Below are 24,050 nucleotides of genomic sequence, written 5' to 3' on the forward strand. Positions count from 1 at the left end.
CTAGTTAGGGCCCGAGCACTAAGCGTGCGAAGGCCCTATTGTTTTGCAAAGGATTATTTTTTTTTTTATTTTTTTTTTTTTTTTTTTTTTTCAGGGCAAATGAAAACGGCCAATTTGGAGGCCTGAACATGCACGAAAAGTCACCAAAATTTGCACATACGTCCGGAAAATTGTAAATTTCGATAATTTTGCAACGTTGCAAAAAAATATAACAAAATGGCTCAGTGGCGCCCCCTTGAAATTTTAAAATTGGCCTATAACATTAGGGTCTGTCAGCGTAGAGCAATGAAATTTGGGGGGTCTATACCTTGTCCAAAACCGCTCCAAAAAAGCATTTACACGCATATTCCAAACCCAACAGGAAATCGGTTATTTTGGATCAAATATGAAATTTTTATCGATTTACAGGGTGCACATTTGAGACCTTTTCGCCGAGGGAGTTAGTTGGATCATCTTCAAAATTGGTGAGACTGTTCAGGAGACATATGAAATCTTAAGTTTTGAAAATGGTGCGTTTTCATTCACGGGTCTGACCTGGGCGTGGTGCCAAAGTCGACCATTTTTTCGGCAAAATGACAAATTCAGTAAATGACTTATAGTTCCTTGACACAACGTTCAATCTTTTTCATATTTGGCATGTATGTGTGGTATCCCACCCTTAACACGAGTGCATTGAAATATTACCCATTAGGTCTAGCGCCCCCTAGTGAGAACAGGAAATGCCTTTTTTTACGAGACAGGTTCCTCCTCCAAGGGAAAAAAATCTGTTGACCTCAAACCTGCATCAGGGGAGCCTTAAGACCTGTGTTCAGGTGCCTGATGAAAAATATTGAGGTTTCGTTGAGGCGGAGGGGTCCAAACAGGAAAGTGAAAATGAACGTCAACAATTTGTCACGCAAAAAACTTTGAACAGTCATAACTCGGCAGATATACAACATATCTGCGCCAAACTTCCCGTGTTTGTTGAGAGTCATACCCTGAAGGTTCTTGTAGGGGTCATTTGCATCAACTCTACAGTGCCAACTAGTGGCGACAGAAAGAAGTTTTAAAAAAGGCCTTTCCTATTGGGTTTTTTCAACATAGAGCAAGGAAATTTGGGGAGTAGATACCTTATGCAAAACTGATCCAAAAAGTCTCTTGCACCCATATTCCAAATCCAACAGGAAATCGGGTATTTTGGATCGAATGTGAAATTTTCATGGGTTCACAGTAGGAGTTTACATTTGGAGGCTTGAATATGCACAAAAACTTGTACAAATTTGCACATACATGCGGCTTTAGATAACGTTCGATAATCTTGCAATGTTACGAAAACATGTAGCAAAATGGCTCAGTGGCGCCCCCTTGAATTTTTCAAAAAGGCGTTTCCTATTAGGTTTTTTTAACAGAGAGTGATGAAATTTGGGGAGTCGATACCTTGTGCAAAACTGCTCCAAAAAGTCTCTTGCACCCGTATTCCAAATCCAACAGGAAATCGGGTATTTTGGATCGAATGTGAAATTTTTATCGGTTCACAGTAGGAGTTTACATTTGGAGGCTTGAACATGCACGAAAACTCACAAAAATTTGGACATACATGTGGCTTTGCATAACGTTCAATAATCTTGCAACGTTACGAAAACATGTAACAAAATGGCTCAGTGGCGCCCCCTTGAAATTTTCAAAAAGGCCTCTCCATTTAGGTTTTTTCAACGTAGAGGGATGAAATTCGGAGAGTCGATACCTTGTACAAAACTGCTCCAAAAAGTCTCTTGCATGCATATTCCAAACCCAACAGGAAATCGGGTATTTTGGATTGAATGTGAAATTTTTATCGATTTACAGTGTGCACATTTTACACCTTGGCACCTAGGGAATTAGTTTGATCATTCTCAAAATTGGCGAGACTGTTCATGAGGCATATGAAATCTTAAGTTATCAAAATGGTGTGTTTTCATTCACGGGCCTGACCTGGGCGGGGTGCCAAAGTCGGCCATTTTTTCGGCAAAATGACAAATTCAGTAAATGACTAATAGTTCCTTCACACAACGTTCCATCTTTTTCATATCTGGCATGTATGTGCGACATCCCACCCTTAACACGAGTGCATTGAAATATTACCCATTAGGCCTAGCGCCCCCTAGTGAGAACAGGAAATGCCTTTTTTTACGAGACAGGTTCCTCCTCCAAGGAAAAAAAATCTGTTGACCTCAAACCTGCATAAGGGAAGGCTTAAGACCTGTCTTCAGGTGCCTGATGAAAAATATTGAAGTTTCGTTGAAGCGGAGGGGTCCAAACAGGAAAGTGAAAATGACTGTCAACAATTTTTCTCTCCAAAAACTTTGAACAGTCATAACTCGGCAGATATACAACATATCTGCGCCAAACTTCCCGTGCTTGTTGAGAGTCATACCCTGAAGGGCCTTGTAGAGATCATTTGCATCAACCCTACAGCGCCAACTAGTGGCAATAGAAAGTCACTCGTTTTTCCAATACATGTCCAGTTCTTTTCAGGTTGGTCATTGTAATTTGAAGACCTATTGTAATACTTATTTACAGCCCATGTCCACGTGTCTCTGTCTGTTGCCGTGACGACCCTTTATTCGCCATTTAAAGGAAATATTTTTTTTCAAAGACTCAGGCAGCTTATATAGCCACAATATTTGGCACACTTCGTCGAATTGGCCCAGTTAGAAGATTAATTTTGGTTTTGAATAAGGGCTTGGCTGCACAGCTCAGTAGTGGCTCCTTTTTTGTAGTACTCTCTCCAATAGGGGTTTTTATCTCTTGGGTGTGGGAATGTAAATAGGCGACTTTCGAGCATGTTATGTTCTAATGAGATGATTAGAGAGGAGCATCTGCCAACACCCTGACCTGCACACAGTCCGAGTTGCGTGACGTCCGAGTTGCGCTAGATTGCGAGGGCCCGTTCAGTCCTGCTTGCAGGCCTAGTTAGGGCCCGAGCACTAGGCGTGCGAAGGCCCTATTGTAATGCAAAGGATTATTATTATTATTATTATTATTATTCTTCTTTCTTCATGGCAAATGAAAATGGCCAATTTGGAGGCCTGAACATGCACGAAAAGTCACCAAAATTTGCACATACGTGCAGATTCGCGTAAAATTTGATAATCTAGCGTCGTTTTGAAAAAATTTCAAAAAATGGCTCAGTGGCGCCCCCTTGACCCTTAAAATTTTCAAAAAGGCCTTTCCTCTCAGGTTTTCAACGTAGAGCGATGAAATTTGGGGAGTAGATACCTTATGCCTAACTGTTCAAAAAAGCCTCTTGCACCCATATTCCAAATCTGACAGGAAATCGGATATTTTGGATCAAATGTGAAATTTTTTCGGTTCACAGTTGGAGTTTACGTTTGGAGGCCTGAACATGCACGAAAACTCACCAAAATTTGCACATACATGCAACTTTGCGTAAATTTTGATAATCTACAAAAAAATTTAACAAAATCGCTCAGTGGCGCCCCCTTGAAATTTTCAAAAAGGCCTGTCCTATTAGGTTTTTTCAACGTAGAATGATGAAATTTGGTGAGTCGATACATTGTGTAAAACTGCTCCAAAAAGTCTCTTGCACCAATATTCCAAACCCAACAGGAAGCCGGAAATTTTGGATCAAATGTGAAATTTTATCGATTTACATTTGAGACCTTGTCGCTGAAGAAAATAGTTGGATCGTCTTCAAAATTGGTCAGACTATTCAGGAGACATATGAGATCTTAAGTTTTCAAAATGGTGAGTTTTCACTCAAGGGTCTGACCTGGGCGTGGTCCCAAAGTCGGCCATTTTTGGGCAAAATACCAAATTCAGAATATGATTAAAAACTCGGTGATACAACGTTCAATCTTTTTCATTTCTAGCATGTATATGAGATATCCCAGCCTGAACACGACTGCATTGAAATATTACCCATTGGGCCTGGCGCCCCCTAGTGGGAACAGGAAATGGCCTTCTTTACGAGACAGGCTCCTCCTCCAAGGGAAAAAAATCTATTGACCTCAAACCTGATTCAGGGGAGCCTCAAGACATGTGTTCAGGTGCCTGATGAAAAATATTGAGGTTTCGTTGAAGCGGAGAGGTCCAAACTGGAAGTGAAAATGACCATCAACACTTTGTCTCGCCAAAAACTTTGAACAGTCATAACTCGGCAGATATGCAACATATCTGCGCCAACCTTTCCGTGTTTGTTGAGAGTCATACCCTGAAGGTTCTTGTAGGCGTCATTTGCATCAACTCTACAGTGCCAACTAGTGGCGACAGAAAGAAGTTTTAAAAAAGGCCTTTCCTATTGGGTTTTTTCAACATAGAGCAAGGAAATTTGGGGAGTAGATACCTTATGCAAAACTGCTCCAAAAAGTCTCTTGCACCCATATTCCAAATCCAACAGGAAATCGGGTATTTTGGATCGAATGTGAAATTTTCATGGGTTCACAGTAAGAGTTTACATTTGGAGGCTTGAATATGCATAAAAACTCACCAAAATTTGCACATACATGCGGCTTTGGATAATGTTCGATAATCTTGCAATGTTACAAAAAAATGTAACAAAATGGCTCACTGGCGCCCCCTTGAAATTTTCAAAAAGGCCTCTCCATTTAGGTTTTTTCAACGTAGAGGGATGAAATTCGGAGAGTCAATACCTTGTACAAAACTGCTCCAAAAAGTCTCTTGCATGCATATTCCAAACCCAACAGGAAATCGGGTATTTTTGATTGAATGTGAAATTTTTATCGATTTACAGTGTGCACATTTTACACCTTGGCACCTAGGGAATTAGTTTGATCATTCTCAAAATTGGCGAGCCTGTTCATGAGGCATATGAAATCTTAATTTATCAAAATGGTGTGTTTTCATTCACGGGCCTGACCTGGGCGGGGTGCCAAAGTCGGCCATTTTTTCGCTAAAACACCGAATTCGGAAAATGACTGATAACTCCCTCATACAACGTTCAATCTATTTTAAATCTGGCATGTGTGTGAGGTATACTAGCCTGAGCAGGACTGGATTGAAAATTTACCATTAGTGCCTGGCGCCACCTAGTGGGAACAGGAAATGCCCTTTTTTACGGGACACACTCCTCCTCGAAAGGGAAAAAATCAATCTACCTCAAACCTGCAAAAGGGAAGCCTTAAGACCTGTCTTCAGGTGCCTGATGAAAAATATTGAAGTTTCGTTGAAGCGGAGGGGTCCAAACAGGAAAGTGAAAATGACTGTCAACAATTTTTCTCTCCAAAAACTTTGAACAGTCATAACTCGGCAGATATACAACATATCTGCGCCAAACTTCCCGTGCTTGTTGAGAGTCATACCCTGAAGGGCGTTGTAGGGGTCATTTGCATCAACCCTACAGCGCCAACTAATGGCAATAGAAAGTCACTCGTTTTTCCAATACATGTCCAGTTCTTTTCAGGTTGGTCATTGTAGTTTCAAGACCTATTAAAATACTTATTTACGGCCCATGTCCACGTGTCTCTGTCTGTTGCCGTGACGACCCTTTGTTCGCCATTTAAAGGAAATATTTTTTTTCAGAGACTCAGGCAGCTTATAGAGCCACAATAGTTGGCACACTTGGTCGAATTGGCCCAGTTAGAAGATTAATTTTAGTATTGAATAAGGGCTTGGCTGCACAGCTCAGTAGTGGCTCCTTTTTTGTAGTACTCTCTCCAATAGGGGTTTTTATCTCTTGGGTGTGGGAATGTAAATAGGCGACTTTCGAGCATGTTAGGTTCTAATGAGATGATTAGAGAGGAGGATCTGCCACCGCCCTGACCTGCACACAGTCCGAGTTGCGTGACGTCCGAGTTGCGCTAGATCGCGAGGGCCCGTTCAGTCCTGCTTGCAGGCCTAGTTATTATTATTATTCTTCTTCTTTCTTCATGGCAAATGAAAATGGCCAATTTGGAGGCCTGAACATGCACGAAAAGTCACCAAAATTTGCACATACATGCAGATTTGCGTAAATTTCGATAATCTTGCGTCGTTTTGAAAAAATGTCAAAAAATGGCTCAGTGGCGCCCCCTTGACCCTTAAAATTTTCAAAAAGGCCTCTCCTCTCAGGTTTTCAACGTAGAGCAATGAAATTTGGGGAGTAGATACCTTATGCCTAACTGTTCAAAAAAGCCTCTTGCACCCATATTCCAAATCCAACAGGAAATCGGGTATTTTGGATCGAATGTGAAATTTTTTCGGTTCACAGTTGGAGTTTACGTTTGGAGGCTTGAACATGCACGAAAACTCACCAAAATTTGCACATACATTCAACTTTGCGTAAATTTTGATAATCTACAAAAAAATTTAACAAAATGGCTCAGTGGCGCCCCCTTGAAATTTTCAAAAAGGCCTCTCCTATTAGGTTTTTTCAACGTAGAACAATGAAATTTAGTGAGTCGATACATTGTACAAAACTGCTCCAAAAAGTCTCTTGCACCCATATTCCAAACCCAACAGGAAGCTGGAAATTTTGGGTCAAATGCGAAATTTTATCGATTTACATTTGAGACCTTGTCGCTGAAGGATAAAGTTGGATCGTCTTCAAAATTGGTCAGACTATTCAGGAGACCTATGAGATCTTAAGTTTTCAAAATGGTGTGTTTTCATTCAAGGGTCTGGCCTGGGCGTGGTCCCAAAGTCGGCCATTTTTAGGCAAAATACCAAATTCAGAAAATGATTAAAAACTCCGTGATCCAACGTTCAATCTTTTTCATTTTTAGCATGTTTATGAGATATCCCAGCCTGAACACGACTGCATTGAAATATTACCCATTAGGCCTGGCGCCCCTAGTGGAAACAGGAAATGGCCTTCTTTACGAGACAGGCTCCTCCTCCAAGGGAAAAAAATCTATTGACCTCAAACCTGTTTCAGGGGAGCCTCAAGACATGTGTTCAGGTGCCTGATGAAAAATATTGAGGTTTCGTTGAAGCGGAGAGGTCCAAACTGGAAGTGAAAATGACCGTCAACAATTTGTCTCGCCAAAAACTTTGAACAGTCATAACTCGGCAGATATGCAACATATCTGCGCCAAACTTTCCGTGTTTGTTGAGAGTCATACCCTGAAGGTTCTTGTAGGGGTCATTTGCATCAACTCTACAGTGCCAACTAGTGGCGACAGAAAGAATTTTTAAAAAAGGCCTTTCCTATTGGGTTTTTTCAACATAGAGCAAGGAAATTTGGGGAGTACATACCTTATGCCTAACTGCTCAAAAAAGCCTCTTGCACCCATATTCCAAATCCAACAGAAAATCGGGTATTTTGGATCAAATGTGAAATTTCTGTCCATTTCTAGTACAGTTTACATTTGGAGGCCTGGACATGCACGAAAACTCACCAAATTTTGCACATACATGCGGCTTTGTGTGGATTTCGATAATCTTGCAACGTTACAAAAAAATGTAACAAAATGGCTCAGTGGCGCCCCCTTGAATTTTTCAAAAAGGCGTTTCCTATTAGGTTTTTTTAACGTAGAGCAATGAAATTTGGGGAGTCGATACCTTGTGCAAAACTGCTCCAAAAAGTCTCTTGCACCCATATTCCAAACCCAACAGGAAATCGGGTATTTTGGATCGAATGTGAAATTTTTATCAATTAACAGGGTGCACATTTGAGACCTTGTCACAGAGGGAATCAATTGGATCATCTTCAAAATTGGTTAGACAATTCAGGAGACCTATGAAATCTAAACTTTTCAAAATGGTGTGTTTTCATTCATGGGTCTGACCTGGGCGTGGTGCCAAAGTCGGCCATTTTTTCGGCAAAATGACAAATTCAGTAAAGGACTAATAGCTCCTTGAAACAACGTTCAATCTTTTTCATATCTGGCATGTATGTGCGGGATCCCACCCTGAACACGAGTGCATTGAAATATTACTCATTAGGCCTAGCGCCCCCTAGTGGGAACAGGAAATGCCTTTTTTACGAAACAGGCTCCTCCTCCAAGGAAAAAAAAATCTATTCACCTCAAACCTGCATCAGGGGAGCCTGAAGACATGTGTTCAGGTGCCTGATGAAAAATACTGAGGTTTGGTTGAAGCAGAAGGGTCCAACAGGAGAAGTAAAAATGACTGAAGCCATTTCGTCTCACCACAAGTTTTGAACAGTCATAACTTCTACAACATATCTGCGCCAAACATATCGTGCTTGTTGAGTCATAGTCTGAAGGGTCCTGTAGGGGTCATTTGCATCAACCCTACAGCGCCAACTAGTGGCAATAGAAAGTCACTCATTTTTTAAAATATATGTCCAGTTCTTTTCAGGTTGGTCATTGTAGTTTCAAGACCTTTTAAAATACTTATTTTACGGCCCATGTCCACATGTCTCTGTCTGTTGCTGTGATGACCCTTTATTCGCTCCTTTTTTGTAGTCCTCTGTCCAATAGGGGTTTTTATCTCTTAGGTGTGTGAATGTAAAGAGGCAACTTTCGCGCATGTTAGGTTCTAATGAGATGATTAGAGAGGACGATCTGCCACCACCCTGACCTGCACACTGTCCGAGTTGCATGACGTCCGAGTTGCGCTAGATTGCGAGGGCCCGTTCAGTCCTGCTTGCAGGCCTAGTTATTATTATTATTATTCTTCTTTTTTCAGGGCAAATGAAAATGGCCAATTTGGAGGCCTGAACATGCACGAAAAGTCACCAAAATTTGCACAAACGTGCGGCTTTGCGTAAATTTCGATAATCTTGTGTCGTTTTGAAAAAATGTCAAAAAATGGCTCAGTGGCGCCCCCTTGACCCTTAAAATTTTCAAAAAAGCCTCTCCTCTCAGGTTTTCAACGTAGAGCAATGAAATTTGGGGAGTAGATACCTTATGCCTAACTGTTCAAAAAAGCCTCTTGCACCCATATTCCAAATCCAACAGGAAATCGGATATTTTGGATCAAATGTGAAATTTTTATCGGTTCACAGTTTGAGTTTACATTTGGAGGCCTGAACATGCACGAAAACTCACCAAAATTTGCACATACATGCAACTTTGCGTAAATTTTGATAATCTACAAAAAAATTTAACAAAATGGCTCAGTGGCGCCCCCTTGAAATTTTCAAAAAGGCCTTTCCTATTAGGTTTTTTCAACGTAGAACGATGAAATTTGGCAAGTCGATACATTGTGCAAAACTGCTCCAAAAAGTCTCTTGCACCCATATTCCAAACCCAACAGGAAGCCGGAAATTTTGGATCAAATGTGAAATTTTATCGATTTACATTTGAGACCTTGTCGCTGAAGAAAATAGTTGGATAGTCTTCAAAATTGGTCAGACTATTCAGGAGACATATGAGATCTTAAGTTTTCAAAATGGTGAGTTTTCACTCAAGGGTCTGACCTGGGCGTGGTCCCAAAGTCGGCCATTTTTGGGCAAAATACCAAATTCAGAAAATGATTAAAAACTCCGTGATACAACGTTCAATCTTTTTCATTTCTAGCATGTATATGAGATATCCCAGCCTGAACACGACTGCATTGAAATATTACCCATTAGGCCTGGCGCCCCCTAGTGGGAACAGGAAATGGCCTTCTTTACGAGACAGGCTCCTCCTCCAAGGGAAAAAAAATCTATTGACCTCAAACCTGTTTCAGGGGAGCCTCAAGACATGTGTTCAGGTCCCTGATGAAAAATATTGAGGTTTCGTTGAAGCGGAGAGGTCCAAACTGGAAGTGAAAATGACCGTCAACAATTTGTCTCGCCAAAAATTTTGAACAGTCATAACTCGGCAGATATGCAACATATCTGCGCCAAACTTTCCGTGTTTGTTGAGAGTCATACCCTGAAGGTTCTTGTAGGGGTCATTTGCATCAACTCTACAGTGCCAACTAGTGGCGACAGAAAGAAGTTTTAAAAAAGGCCTTTCCTATTGGGTTTTTTCAACATAGAGCAAGGAAATTTGGGGAGTAGATACCTTATGCAAAACTGCTCCAAAAAGTCTCTTGCACCCATATTCCAAATCCAACAGGAAATCGGGTATTTTGGATCGAATGTGAAATTTTCATGGGTTCACAGTAAGAGTTTACATTTGGAGGCTTGAATATGCATAAAAACTCACCAAAATTTGCACATACATGCGGCTTTGGATAACGTTCGATAATCTTGCAACGTTACGAAACAATTTTAGAAAATGGCTCAGTGGCGCCCCCTTGAAATTTTCAAAAAGGCCTCTCCATTTAGGTTTTTCTAACATAGAGTGATGAAATTTGGAGAGTCAAAACTTTGTGCAAAACTGCTCCAAAAAGTCTCTTGCACACACATTCCAAATCCTACAGGAAATCGGGTATTTTGGATTGAATGTGAACTTTTTATCGATTTACAGTGTGCACATTTTACACCTTGGCACCTAGGGAATTAGTTTGATCATTCTCAAAATTGGCGAGACTGTTCATGAGGCATATGAAATCTTAAGTTATAAAAATGGTGTGTTTTCATTCACGGGCCTGACCTGGGCGGGGCGCCAAATTCTTCCATTTTTTCGCCAAAACACCAAATTCGGAAAATGACTGATAACACCCTCATACAATGTTAAATCTATTTTAAATCTGGCATGTGTGTGAGGTATACCAGCCTGAGCAGGACTGGATTGAAAATTTACCATTTGTGCCTGGCGCCTCCTAGTGGAAACAGGAAATGCCCTTTTTTACGGGACACACTCCTCCTCTAAAGGGAAAAAACCAATCTACCTCAAACCTGCATAAGGGAAGCCTTAAGACCTGTCTTCAGGTGCCTGATGAAAAATATTGAAGTTTCGTTGAAGCGGAGGGGTCCAAACAGGAAAGTGAAAATGACTGTCAACAATTTTTCTCTCCAAAAACTTTGAACAATCATAACTCGGCAGATATAGAACATATCTGCGCCAAACTTCCCGTGCTTGTTGAGAGTCATACCCTGAAGGAACTTGTAGGGGTCATTTGCATCAACCCTACAGCGCCAACTAGTGGCGATAGGAAGTCACTCGTTTTTCCAAAACATGTCCAGTTCTTTTCATGTTGGTCATTGTAGTTTCAAGACCTATTAAAATACTTTTTTACGGCCCATGTCCACGTGTCTCTGTCTGTTGCCGTGACGACCCTTTGTTCGCCATTTAAAGGAAATATTTTTTTTCAGAGACTCAGGCAGCTTATAGAGCCACAATATTTGGCACACTTGGTCGAATTGGCCAAGTTAGAAGATTAATTTTGGTTTTGAATAAGGGCTTGGCTGCACAGCTCAGTAGTGGCTCCTTTTTTGTAGTACTCTCTCCAATAGGGGTTTTTATCTCTTGGGTGTGGGAATGTAATTAGGCGACTTTCGAGCATGTTAGGTTCTAATGAGATGATTAGAGAGGAGGATCTGCCACCACCCTGACCTGCACACAGTCCGAGTTGCGTGACGTCCGAGTTGCGCTAGATTGCGAGGGCCCGTTCAGTCCTGCTTGCAGGCCTAGTTCATCTTTTGTTATTTTAGCTATTATTTTGTCATTTTGTTCCTCTGTTAGTTGTGGTAGTTGAAGGTGAGCTAGAAGTTCTTTGATCTGTGTATTATTATTTAATTGTGGTTGAGAATATAGTTCTTCATAGTATTTCCGAAAACATCTTTGTATTTTTCCCAGGTTACTTTCTATTTCGTTGGTTTTGGGGTTTTTTATTTTATAAATAGTTCTCTCAGCTTGCTGTTTTCTAAGTAGGTATGATAAGAGTTTCGTTGACTTCCCTCCCACCACATAATGCTGTTGCTTTGTAAAGAGGATTTTTTTCTGAGTTTCTTGTGTGTTCAATTCATCTAGTTCTTTGTTTACGGTTTTGATTTCTGATGCAGTTTCATCTTTTATTGTTCTTGTATGTGCTTTTTGGAGATCTTTCAACTTTTCCTCCAAGGTTTTAAGTTTTTGTTGTCTGAGTTTTTCCTCATAGGTAGAGATGGCTATTATCTGACCCCGAATGACAGCCTTTAACGCGTCCCACATTATGGGTGGTGTTACCTCGCCGTTATCATTTTGTTCGATATATCGTTCGATTTCATTTTTCAATTTTTGTTTAATATTTATGTTATTCAAAATGTTAGAATTTAGTCTCCATGATGTTGTTTTAAACCTGTTACTTAACTGGATCGACATGTAGATATGCCCGTGATCTGATATTGTGCATGGGCCAATTATACAATCTTTTACTCTCTGTAGATCTTCTTTAAACACAAAAAAATAGTCAATCCGAGAGTAAACCCTATGTGCTGACGAATAGTGTGAATAGTCTCTGCCTGCCGGATTCAGTTCTCTCCATAAATCCATTATTCCCATTTCTGTCATGTAGATTGTAAGTTTTTTTGTAATATGTTTTGTGTCCGATTTACCATTTGAGGTGTCTAATTTTGGATTTAATCTTATGTTGAAATCCCCTCCACATATCATAGACCCTTGACTTTTTGTTATCATCAATTCAAATACATGTTTGTATAATGACCAATCACTGCCAGGGGGAACATATACATTAAAGAGACTTGTTAATTTACCCTCTATTTTTCCTGTTATCATAATATATCTCCCTTCTTTATCTTTTATTTCTGACACATGTTCATAGTTTATTGCTCCCGAAATAAGAATTGCTACTCCCCTTCGCCTTCCTGACTCATGAGAAGAAAAGTAGACATATTTATAGCCTGATTTTTTCAATTTAGTATGTTCTAGATCACTAAGATGTGTTTCTTGTAAAAAGGCTATTTGTATTTTGTCTTTTCTAAGTTTTGTCAAAATTTTCCCTCTTTTAATAGGGTTGAGTACTCCGTTTATATTAAATGACGCAATTTTCATTAGATTACCTTGCATCTATAATTGTTTCTCTAAACCACTTCAACATCCTGGTGTGCTCCCATTTCCCCTTGAAAACATAGGGGAGAGAAAAACAAACAAACATAACAGTAAACAAACTCAAACTATCTAACAATTTAACCCAAATCAAGTTTTGTGGCTTCCTATGTAGGGGTCTTTGAACTTGACCCTGATGAGCCTCTACCATAGGCTCGAAGGGAACGGTCTCACCTCCTTGACTGGAGGGAGAAGCCCTTTCTTGCAACGGCAACGTGTCCCTTAAGTAGTATCCCATGGTGAACCTTAATTATTTAATACCACTACTATTCTAATATATCTATACATACATATACATATACACAATCACACACACTTACAGTGGGGAGAACAAGCACCTGACACACCGCCAATGGGAAAACCCATTGGCAGCGTGTCAAATACCTGCCCTCCCCACTACATGCATATTCATATAAATACATACACACGCATACATGCATATATACGTACACACATATTTATGTGCATACATATACTCACATACATAAATGCATATAAAGACGGTTACATCACACACCCACACACACACGTTTTATTTAATTTAAATTTTTTTTTTTTTTTTTTTTTTTTTTTTTTTTTTTTAATTTTTAAATTTTACACCCACACCCTGGTTATATATTAGGCGTTTGCGTGCATCAACTTACAATTGAGAACTCACTCAAAAGGTTGAGATGGTGTGCCCTCGACACAGAATTCACACCAAACAAAACAGATAATAGGTTTAAAAAGTGGATTTCAAAAGGCCTGACCTCATATCAATCATTCACACAAGACAGTAAATTTCAGGACTTTGAAACCCTGATATCTAAAAATGGCCTAGAAAAAGACGATTTTTATAGATACCTGCAAGTTAGACACTATTTTCACCATAACATATTAAAAAATATAAATAGACATGAAAATTTGGTCCTACAAGAAATTGTAAACCTTCTTGAGTCCAAAACCTGCAATAAAATTATTTCCAAATTGCATAAAATTATTAGACTAACCAAGATGGAGAACACTCAGTATATAAAACAAAAATGGGAAGGGGAGGGAAATATGCGACTAGACGAAAAAAGCTGGGAGAACATGTGCCAACTGCAATGGACTATAACGAGCTCAAATATATGGCGTGAATTCTGCTGGAAAAACATCATGAGGTACTTTATAACCCCGATCCAAAAACGACACCTGGGTAAAGGAGATGCCTGCTGGAGAGACTGTGGAACAAATGGAGCGGACCATTCACACATATTTTGGAAATGCAATGTTATTAAACCATACTGGACTGAGATTCACACACACTTGGAGAATATTTTCGGGCAACATATCCCTTTTAAATGTGAATATCTGTATTTGGGTGATTTGAAACTGAATAAGCTGAAAGTCAATGATAAAAAACTGTTCAATATTTTATTAGCAGCCACCAAGAAATCTATTACCAGGAAATGGCTCAAGAAACAATCACCAACCATTGAGGAATGGATAGATATTATACATGAAATTTACATTATGGAGAAGCTGTCATTTTCACTTACATTGCAGATGGATAGATTTTACTTGATATGGTCCAAATGGACTGAGTACGTGAAACCAGTTAGAATGGATTTCAATTGATGCTCAAACAAAAAAGTACATCCCTATCTTGCTGGGTAAGAAAACAATTCCTGATGTGCTCCCAAATTCTTTATTTATTAATTAATTATTTTTTTTCTGTTGTTTTTTTTTTTGTTGTTGTTGTTTTTTCTTCAAGTTACTGTGTTATTTTTTTCTCGTTTCCTTTAAGAGGAAAAGCAATGAATCGAGAAATGGACGATCTTTATTCACTATTGTAAGTACAAAGTACTGTGTATTATTTGTGAGTCGGAAAAAAAATAAAAACTTAAATTAAAAAAAAAAAGAAATAACCCCTGTGACGAGTAGCTGTTGTTGTTCTGGAGATGGGTAAAATACTAATATGATGCCAAAATACATTGCTTTTTGTCTTTGTTGTCAGTTTGCTATGATGTCAGAACTGGAATGTTTATCCACACCAGAGACCTGGATTAAGTGTCCTACTTTAACAACATTAACAAAAACATAAATGAATGTGTCTTTATTAGGTGATCCTGGTCTTCCTGGTTCAAGAGGACAACCTGGAGATTCTGGACTTAAAGGAGAAAGGGGAGAAATGGGTCTTCAGGGCCCTCCGGGGAACATGAGTAAAGTTGACATGGAGCATATGAAAGGGGAAAAGGGAGATCTTGGAGATCCAGGTGTGAAATAATGACACACCAAAGTCCATTCAAACTGAGTGATATAAAGTCTAATTTAATGATACTGTAAATGTTATCTATTAAATTAGGAAACCCTGGAATAACAGGCCAGAAAGGCTTCCGCGGACTACCTGGAGACCCTGGACTGCCGGGAAAAAATGGAGAACCTGGTTTACCAGGACAGCCAGGTGGGATGCTTAATTGTGACAAAAATAAACTAGAAGAGACTTCCCTTTAAAGGGATCCACGGATACAAAGTTCTTAAAAGATAAAATTATTATGATTTAAAATAATTTGATATTGAAACCCCTCTTGATGTTTTTGTTTATATACAATTTGTAAAATTAGTTTAACTAGTGGGTCGCCATTGTTGTTGACGACGCAGGGCAGTGACGTCACATGGTTACGCTGCCGGGATTCTAGACTATGACTCTAGCGACATAAACGTGTCAACTGTTCAACCCTTTCAATTTGAACCCGAGAGGAACATTAATGAGCATGACAGCACTGTCGATATTTCACAAAACGAGGAGCAAAAGCAAAATGAGCAGGAAAGACGGGATGAGACGAGACACAAGTACGAAAAAAAAAATGGTGTTCTGCCAAAATGTGCTACACCAGCAAAACGTCCTACAAGAGGGGAATTTGACACCCAAAGTACTACCGTTCGCTTTTAGCTTGCTTTGTTTAGATGCATACAGACAAAACATATTAAGATGCCTCAAGAAAATACTTAAACGTAGTAATATCAAATAAGGGTGGTTTAATTATGGGGGATGGCATGGCTCAGTGGTAGAGTAGTTGTCCCCCAACCCAGAGGCTGTAGGTTCGATTCTCTGCCCTGATGAACTTGCCCAAGTATCCTTGAGCAAGATACTAAACCCCACATTGCTCCTGGTGCTGCGTCACCAGTAGGTAGATGGCAATGTAGTGTAAAGCACCTTGAAAGGTGGAAAAGCGCTATACAAGTATAACACCATTTAATTATGCTACGTGACTAATGTGGTCAACAAATCAACAATCTGCTAAAAGCTATTTTGAAGCAATGATAAGGTAATAAATGACTCAATAAAAACACAAATAATAAGGACTCGCTGCTTTTAACCGATAAGCACGTGTTGGACGTCTCGCCGCGTTGAAGGAATTGCAGTAGCCCGGTAGTACCGTATTGGCCCGAATATAAGACGGTGTTTTTTGCATTGAAATAAGAATCAAAAAGAGGGGGTTGTCTTATATTCGCGGTCTATACGTTATACCCATTCACGACGCTAGATGGCGCCAGATATCAATGAAGCGATGTTCTGTCATGATCTCAGCGGTCTAGACGTTGTACCCATTCACGACGCTAGATGACGCCAGATATCATTAAGGCGATGTTCTGTCATGACATCTCAGATACCTCAAGTTAAATCAGTTGGCATTATTTTATTGCAATGTTTTTCCTTATTCAGATTTGTTTCAGGACTACAGTTACAGTTACACTTAGTTATTGCATTTTTTGTTTTTGTTTTATCATAATAGATTGGTTTATTTACATTTCAAAAACCAGAAGCCATTCATTTACGAATGTGATTGACCTTTAGTTTACATATTTAAATGTTCAGATATTAAGATTTGAATGAGGCAAAATAACATGCTTTTTCTCTCAAATATATTGTTGTAATCATTTGTTTCGGATGTACTGTAATTATTTTCTGTATAAAAATTAATTTTGTGTTTAATTTTATTTTGTGTCTTTTTTCAAACTTGAGTCTTGAAAAAGAGGGGGTCATCTTATAAACAGGGCCGTCTTATATTCGGGCATATATGGTATTCGTTGTGTGTTTGTCTAGTGACAGTGACAATGTACGTCATCACCCCGAGCGTCCATTGCGTTCTTAAAACATGGCGCCCTCCGGAGGTCAAAACATATACTAAATATTATAGATTATTAAATTAATGGCAATATTCTATGTGTTTCTAATAACATATTTTCGTAAAAAGAGAAAGATTGTGGCTTATTAGCGCTTACAAGTCTTTAAGTCAAAGGTTCTCTTTAAGTATAAAACAAGTTAATGCCAATTTCCTGTACTCAGCTATGACCTCATGACCCCAAATTGAATCACCGCTTCTGTTTCATATTGCAAACACACAGTATTTTGCAAGTTTTATAATAACCCCTTTACTCGTTCTGGAGTTATCGTGAACACAAACCAATAGAGAAATTCAATTGTGACCCTTTGAACTCTGATTTATGACCTCAAAATATAATTAGCTTTTCTGTTTCATATTGTAAATATAATATTAACATAATTGGCACGGTGGCTGAGTGGTTAGCACGTCCGCCTCACAGTTCTAAGATCAAGGGTTCAATCCTGGGCTTCGGCCTTGCTGTGTGGAGTTTGCATGTTCTCCCTGTGCCTGCGTGGGTTTTCTCCGGGAACTCCGGTTTCCTCCCACATCCCAAAAACATGCATGGTAGGCTGATTGTACACTCTAAATTGTCCATAGGTATGTGTGTGTGCGTGAATGGTTGTATGTCTCCTTGTGCCCTGCGATTGGCTGGCAACTAGTTCCTACTGCCCGTAGTTAGCTGGGATAGGCTCCAGCACCTCCGAGACCCTTGAGAGGAAAAAGCGGCATGGAAAATGAATGATTAAATGAAATATAAACATATCCTGAAAGTTTGAGAATAATCACTTTATTCCTTCATACACAGACAAACAAACTGAAAAAAATACATAACCTTCGCTCCATAGATTTCACCTATTGGTGGTGGTAAAAACTATTACAAGAATTAACGTTATAGCTAAATCTTGGATTTCATCAATGTGATTCAGGTCAGAAAGGAGACAGTGGCAATCCTGGAGAACCAGGCAGTATGGGCCCCCCTGGACAGAAGGGAAGTGCCGGCGAGATGGGAATACCAGGTAAGGTCAAATGAAAATGTAATTTGAGTAAACGTGATAGAATGAAAACATGTTTTCTTTCCTATTGCATGCAGGTCCAGTCGGTCCAAAAGGTCTAAAAGGTGATATAGGTACACCAGGCCACCCTGGTTTCAGAGGAACTGATGGAGCAAAAGGGGACCGTGGATCACCTGGTGAGCCAGGTATTGGGCTCCCAGGATTTCCAGGAGAAAGGGTAATCCTTTAGATTTACTAATATCACTTCAAATATTTTGGATGTTCTTCTAAAGGACTAGATATTGACATGAAAATTTTAAATCGAACTTGAACAACATCCGAAATATCACTTCATTTTCTTATAGGGACAACCTGGCCAACCAGGATTCCCAGGACAACGAGGAGAAAAGGGTCTGAAGGGTCACATGGGAATGCCTGGCATGCCGGGACAGCAAGGAGTTAAAGGAGACAAAGGAACATTTGGCATTGCAGGTCAGATGTCAATCACTGTTGCCACTTGCTTCCACAAACAAAGCAATGTCATGACCCATGATATTTGACCATGCAATCCATGTAGGCCAGCCAGGAATACCTGGTGAGAAGGGTATCCCAGGGCTGCCAGGGTCTGCAGGAGAGCCTGGTCTTGATGGTCGGCCAGGTAAGAAATAGCTTTACTTGGAACTACATAGTGTGATGATTCTGGTTATTTAGTGAAATGTAACCAATCCAATTTGAACTTGTTCGCTACCAGGTGAAGGTGGCTTGCCAGGACCCCCTGGTCCAGCTGGAGAGAAAGGAGAAGCTGGTGTTGATGGAATTCCTGGATCCTCAGGGGAGAGAGGAGATCCTGGTTAGTACCACACAATGATTTTCAACATGAATGCATCTTTTGCATATTTTCAGAAGAAAACTATAAAACCAGATTGATATGCCAACATTCATTAACTTTGTTCTTCAGGTTTACCTGGTCTTAGTATTCCAGGACCCCCGGGAGAACTAGGTAGCAAAGGTAAGTGCTGGCTCGATCACTAATTTAACACTCCATTAATTTTGAGTGGTGTTAAAGTAATGTTATCTCTTGTGGGTCTTATTATCCAGGTGATAAAGGTAGCCCTGGGTTCCCGGGCACCCCAGGCTATCCCGGCGTGCCTGGCATTAAAGGTGACAAGGGACTTCCTGGCAATCAGGGGCGCCAAGGTGAACAAGGGGAACCTGGTCTACCAGGATTCGCTCTAGAGGGCCCTAAAGGAAATCAAGGAGAACCAGGACAGCCTGGTGAACCAGGTATGCCACTATTTTTTAAATAACATTTATTAGAAGATCAGAAATAAATGCTGTTTGTATCTTGTATCCTTTTCAGGAATTGTTGGCACTCCAGGACCTTCTGGTCAGCCGGGTCAAAATGGCCAGAAGGGAGACAAAGGAGACCAAGGTCTACCAGGATTCCAAGGAGAGTCAGGGCAAAAGGGTGACTCTGGAACACCTGGATTTCCGGTACCTAACAAAGTTATTGATAAATGTGTAGTAGATGCTTTTAGAGTCTATCTCACTGGTAAGACAATAACAAACTACCTATTCCAGTGTTGGTCATGTGGCCTCTCAGTCCATCCGTCTGTCCGCCCATCCATCCACCTACTGACTTAGATGGGCCGGGGGACTGCCCTGGGGCAAAGGGAGCGGATACTGCTCCATTGGCTACAGCAACAGTTGTAGGGGTGTTTCGAGCTAGCTCCCCACTGGGATGGCACTGGACGGCATCTGTCTTGCCCATTGGCTCACATTGAGTCACATTCTGCCTGACTAGCACACATGTTAGAGTAGGCATTTGCCCGATTCGGTGTGAATTACAACATGTAGGATGTCAATTAAAGGGTATTAAAACACCTGGGGAAATGCTAATATTCCATCATTTATCCATAAACGCGTGCCTTTTGGATTCATATCATGCCACTTCGTCTAATTACACACATCGCAACACCAAGAAAATGGTCTCATCAGTGCCAGTCATCGTCCTCTTTCTTGATATCTCGGGACATTTAGGTGGCTGCGCGTGTATGGTGGGCACCGCCTCTGCTTTCAGCAGCAATTTCTTAGCAAAACTTAATTTCATTTGTCCATAGTTCAAATAGCTTTCAGGTGTAAAATGCGCATCACACAAAACCGTGCCGGAGGCTGAGTCTGCAAAATTAGCCCTCTTTGCACGGACGAACTTTACTCATTGTCTGCGTAGTCCAGCTCTCTTTCTCGCGTTCGGGAACTCATGGGTACTACATTGCGACAAATGGCTATTTGTACACCACATAGCACGACAGGTTTGAACCATTTTAGCGATTTTTTGATAAAACATGAACGCAACTCTCTCGTCGATAAACAACAATGGCACCTGCCTCGACCTTTTGTTTCCTGGCTGTGACGTCACAGCCTCATTCGGCTGTTTCCGGGCTACATTTGGAAATGTTCCTAATTTTCGATCTATTTTCGATAGTTGGTCATGAATGTGATTTATTTTTTTGTCAGCTTTATTAATATTTGTTATCTTGCCAGATAACGGTTCTATTGATATCTCACAGCCCCTTAGTATTATAATTCACTTTAATAAATACTCTTTGGTAAATTTTCTTAATACACTACTGGGTTCCCCACTACCCTATACTAACATTGTTGGCGCACTCACCGTACACACACTTTTATCGGTCCTATCTTCTCTCTTCCTTTCTTTACGAGGTATACCCTCTACACATGGTGTAAAGTCACGAACTTGTCTTCAGACCAGTGAGATAGACCCTTTGTAACATGCAATACCTTCGTTGCTAGTTCCTTTGATTAGAGCAAATTCATAAGAATGCATGAATTTGTACAGGGGCCAGCTGGTCTTCCAGGTGTTCATGGTCCCAAAGGAGAGAGGGGACAACAAGGAGTTCCTGGCTTCCCAGGTGATTAAAAATAGACCATAGGTCTATCTGTGAAAGACAATGTGCTAAAGCCATTCGTCTGTATTTGTTACGGTTGATATCCAGGTTCAAAGGGGGCTCAAGGTGACTTTGGATTCAAAGGAGAACTTGGGGATCGAGGATTCCAAGGAGAAAAGGGTAAGAGATAGGAGTGGGCAATGGCCCACTCATTGCAGCAGGTGTGCCCTCAATTTTTGAGCTGATGGGTCACAGTACACTACTAAAACAATGCTATTATCCTATGTATTCCAGGCAATGTTGGACCCCCTGGTCCTCCTAGTCCACACACATTCATCAAAGGAGATGTTGGTCTGCCAGGTATCACAGGTTTTCCAGGGCCGCAGGGACCATCTGGTCTCCCGGGACATAAAGGACAGCAAGGTAACAAGGAATATTCAATTGATTGTTCGCTGTAATTATTCCTGTAAAAATTTCCCGATGCATTTTTAACAATACCAAACTGAGATTTTATGGTCTTACATGTTTTAACTACTTGTTTCAATAACTTTACCCCCATTTTAAATTTTCTTTCAGGTCTGACAGGTGTTCCTGGTCCAAAAGGAGAAGATGGCCTCCCTGGATATCATGGCCAACCAGGATCCAAAGGCGAATCTGGTCTGCCTGGGCCTCAAGGTCAGAAGTCCACATTATTTTTAATTTGTAGCCAGTTGAGAGAAACAGCCATTAAAAAACAATGTCAACAGGACCCAGAGGGTATCCTGGTCCACCAGGACCTGATGGTGTTCCGGGCCAAGTCGGACCACCAGGCCCGTCCTCTATGGATCACGGTTTCTTGGTGACTCGGCATAGTCAGACAGTGGAAGTTCCTCTTTGTCCGGAAGGGACCTCGCCTATATATGATGGCTACTCACTGCTGTACGTACAAGGCAACGAACGCTCTCATGGGCAGGATCTAGGTGAGGACCTTACACTTGTGGAAAAAACAACGCAACTCATGACTTTGTAAGGAACATTCGATCCCTCGGGTTCTCAGGTACGGCAGGAAGCTGTCTAAGGAAGTTCAGCCCCATGCCCTTTTTGTTTTGCAACATCAACAACGTCTGCAACTTTGCCTCCCGTAACGACTACTCATACTGGCTCACTTCGCCAGAGCCTATGCCAATGAGTATGGCACCTATCACAGGTGAAAGCATCAAGCCCTTCATCAGCAGGTGGGTTTGTAATTAATCAAGTTCCTTGGCATTTTCTCACACACTTGTTGGTTTACAGGTGCGCAGTATGTGAAGCTCCAGCCATGGTGATTGCGGTTCACAGTCAGACAATCATGATCCCTCCGTGCCCTTCCGGTTGGGACTCTCTGTGGATCGGATACTCCTTCGTCATGGTAAGACATTGTCTCTAGGTAGCAGGAATGGTTGTATGCCCTATGTTTACCGACCAGCCCATGATGTACCTCACCTCTTGCTAATAGTTAACTGGAACTTGCTCCATCTCACCAGTGTCCATAATGACTACATATTTGTTTTTGTGTAGCATACCAGCGCAGGTGCTGAGGGCTCAGGCCAGGCTCTAGCTTCTCCCGGTTCCTGCTTGGAGGAGTTCAGAAGCGCTCCTTTCATCGAATGTCACGGTCGAGGAACCTGCAACTATTATGCCAACTCCTACAGTTTCTGGCTGGCGACGATTGAAGACAGTGAGATGTTTACGTAAGTCGGACGGACTTCACACACGCATATAATAATTTTTGCAACAATAATTGTATGACCATTCATTTCTACCAATATAGAATGTTTCACAATATTTTGCCAATGAAACAATACTATTGTATGGCGTCAGCATCAGTATGAAAATATTTTGTCAACTACTATTACCTGTCAACTCCTAACGTGAGTTACAGTGAACGTCTCGGTACTTGGCTGTTATTTTCGCCAATCTTTGCAGAAGATAAAGAATACACTGTTTGCCTGTGAGCATTTTGATATACAGTGATCCCTCGGTAGTTCGCGCTTCAAACTTGGCGCCCGCAGTCCATTGCGGACTTATTTTCAGTTTTAAAAAAAATACAGATGAGCTGACCCGAGCCGATCGCGTAGTCTTACTCTCGCTCCCTCCCTCTCCCTGCTCTTTGTTCGTCTGGCACTGCGGCACTGCACTGGAGTTCCTTATTAAAGTTAACGATGATGACAGATGTTTGATTTTGATCTCGCCAGAGTCACGAGCTTCAAAAGCGCAGCATGCATCAATCATCGTTTAACTTGTTAAACAGTTGCTGTGGCAACTCATTGTGTGTAAGTGAGAGGATTTGAGTAGACTCACTCAATGAAGTCTTGCGAGTGCTGCCTTGGAACAGACAGGCTGTGTGTGCGCATGCAAGGGCGGGGGGATAAGGAATTGCGCGCTGGAATGAATTTGTGTGTGTGTGGTGACGTTCGAGAAAGCCGGACGTGTTGTCTTCGTGGCAATAAACGCCACATGTTAAAAGTGATCCTGAACAGTTTGTAATTTCCACATGTCACTCCAAGACTCACAGCCAAGGGAGGTAACAGAAGCATTTTATAAAGCCAGGCATTTTTGTATTACAGTACTTTATTCTATTTAAAAATAATTTGGTGGGGCAGTAACATGTTTAAAACATCATAATTATGACATTTGAAGTGCTTAAAAAACATTTACTAAAATAAAAAGAAAATTATATAAATAAATATATATATATATATATATATATATATATATATATATATATATATATATATATATATATATATATATATATATATATATATATATATATATATATATATATATATATATATATATATAAATGTATATATATATTAGGGCTGTCAAAATTATCGCGTTAACGGGCGGTAATTAATTTTTAAAATTAATCACGTTAAAATATTTGACGCAATTAACGCACATTGCCCGCTCAGATTAAAATGACAGAAGTGTAATGTCCGCTTGTTACTTGTTTTTTGTTATTTGGCGCCCTCTGCTGGCGCTTGGGTCCAAATTATTTTAAGGGTTTGGGGAGTGAGCATGGTGTAATGACATCAACAATGGCGAGCTACTAGTTTATTTTTTGATTGAAAATTTTACAAATTTTAATAAAACGAAAACATTAAGAGGGGTTTTAATATAAAATTTCTTTAACTTGTACTAACATTTATCCTTTAAGAACTACAAGTCTTTCTATCCATGGATCGCTTT

General features: G+C 40.4%; 1 protein-coding gene across 1 annotated transcript in view; it reads left to right on the forward strand.

Moving 5' to 3' along the window:
- col4a1 (collagen, type IV, alpha 1) overlaps positions 1-24,050 on the forward strand; it is a 119,410-nt gene that overhangs the window by 88,565 nt on the left and 6,795 nt on the right. Inside the window, exons 34-51 of the mRNA XM_057852162.1 lie at positions 14,891-15,043; positions 15,133-15,231; positions 17,863-17,952; positions 18,027-18,166; positions 18,294-18,420; positions 18,506-18,586; positions 18,680-18,778; positions 18,887-18,937; positions 19,027-19,212; positions 19,289-19,422; positions 20,789-20,861; positions 20,946-21,017; positions 21,132-21,260; positions 21,414-21,512; positions 21,584-21,796; positions 21,874-22,051; positions 22,110-22,224; positions 22,374-22,546. Of these exons, the coding sequence (XP_057708145.1) occupies positions 14,891-15,043; positions 15,133-15,231; positions 17,863-17,952; positions 18,027-18,166; positions 18,294-18,420; positions 18,506-18,586; positions 18,680-18,778; positions 18,887-18,937; positions 19,027-19,212; positions 19,289-19,422; positions 20,789-20,861; positions 20,946-21,017; positions 21,132-21,260; positions 21,414-21,512; positions 21,584-21,796; positions 21,874-22,051; positions 22,110-22,224; positions 22,374-22,546 (2,212 nt within the window). The remainder of the gene's footprint in view (positions 1-14,890; positions 15,044-15,132; positions 15,232-17,862; positions 17,953-18,026; positions 18,167-18,293; positions 18,421-18,505; positions 18,587-18,679; positions 18,779-18,886; positions 18,938-19,026; positions 19,213-19,288; positions 19,423-20,788; positions 20,862-20,945; positions 21,018-21,131; positions 21,261-21,413; positions 21,513-21,583; positions 21,797-21,873; positions 22,052-22,109; positions 22,225-22,373; positions 22,547-24,050) is intronic.

This window comes from Corythoichthys intestinalis, chromosome 12, assembly GCF_030265065.1.
Source record: "Corythoichthys intestinalis isolate RoL2023-P3 chromosome 12, ASM3026506v1, whole genome shotgun sequence".
In the NCBI taxonomy this organism is placed as follows: domain Eukaryota; kingdom Metazoa; phylum Chordata; class Actinopteri; order Syngnathiformes; family Syngnathidae; genus Corythoichthys; species Corythoichthys intestinalis.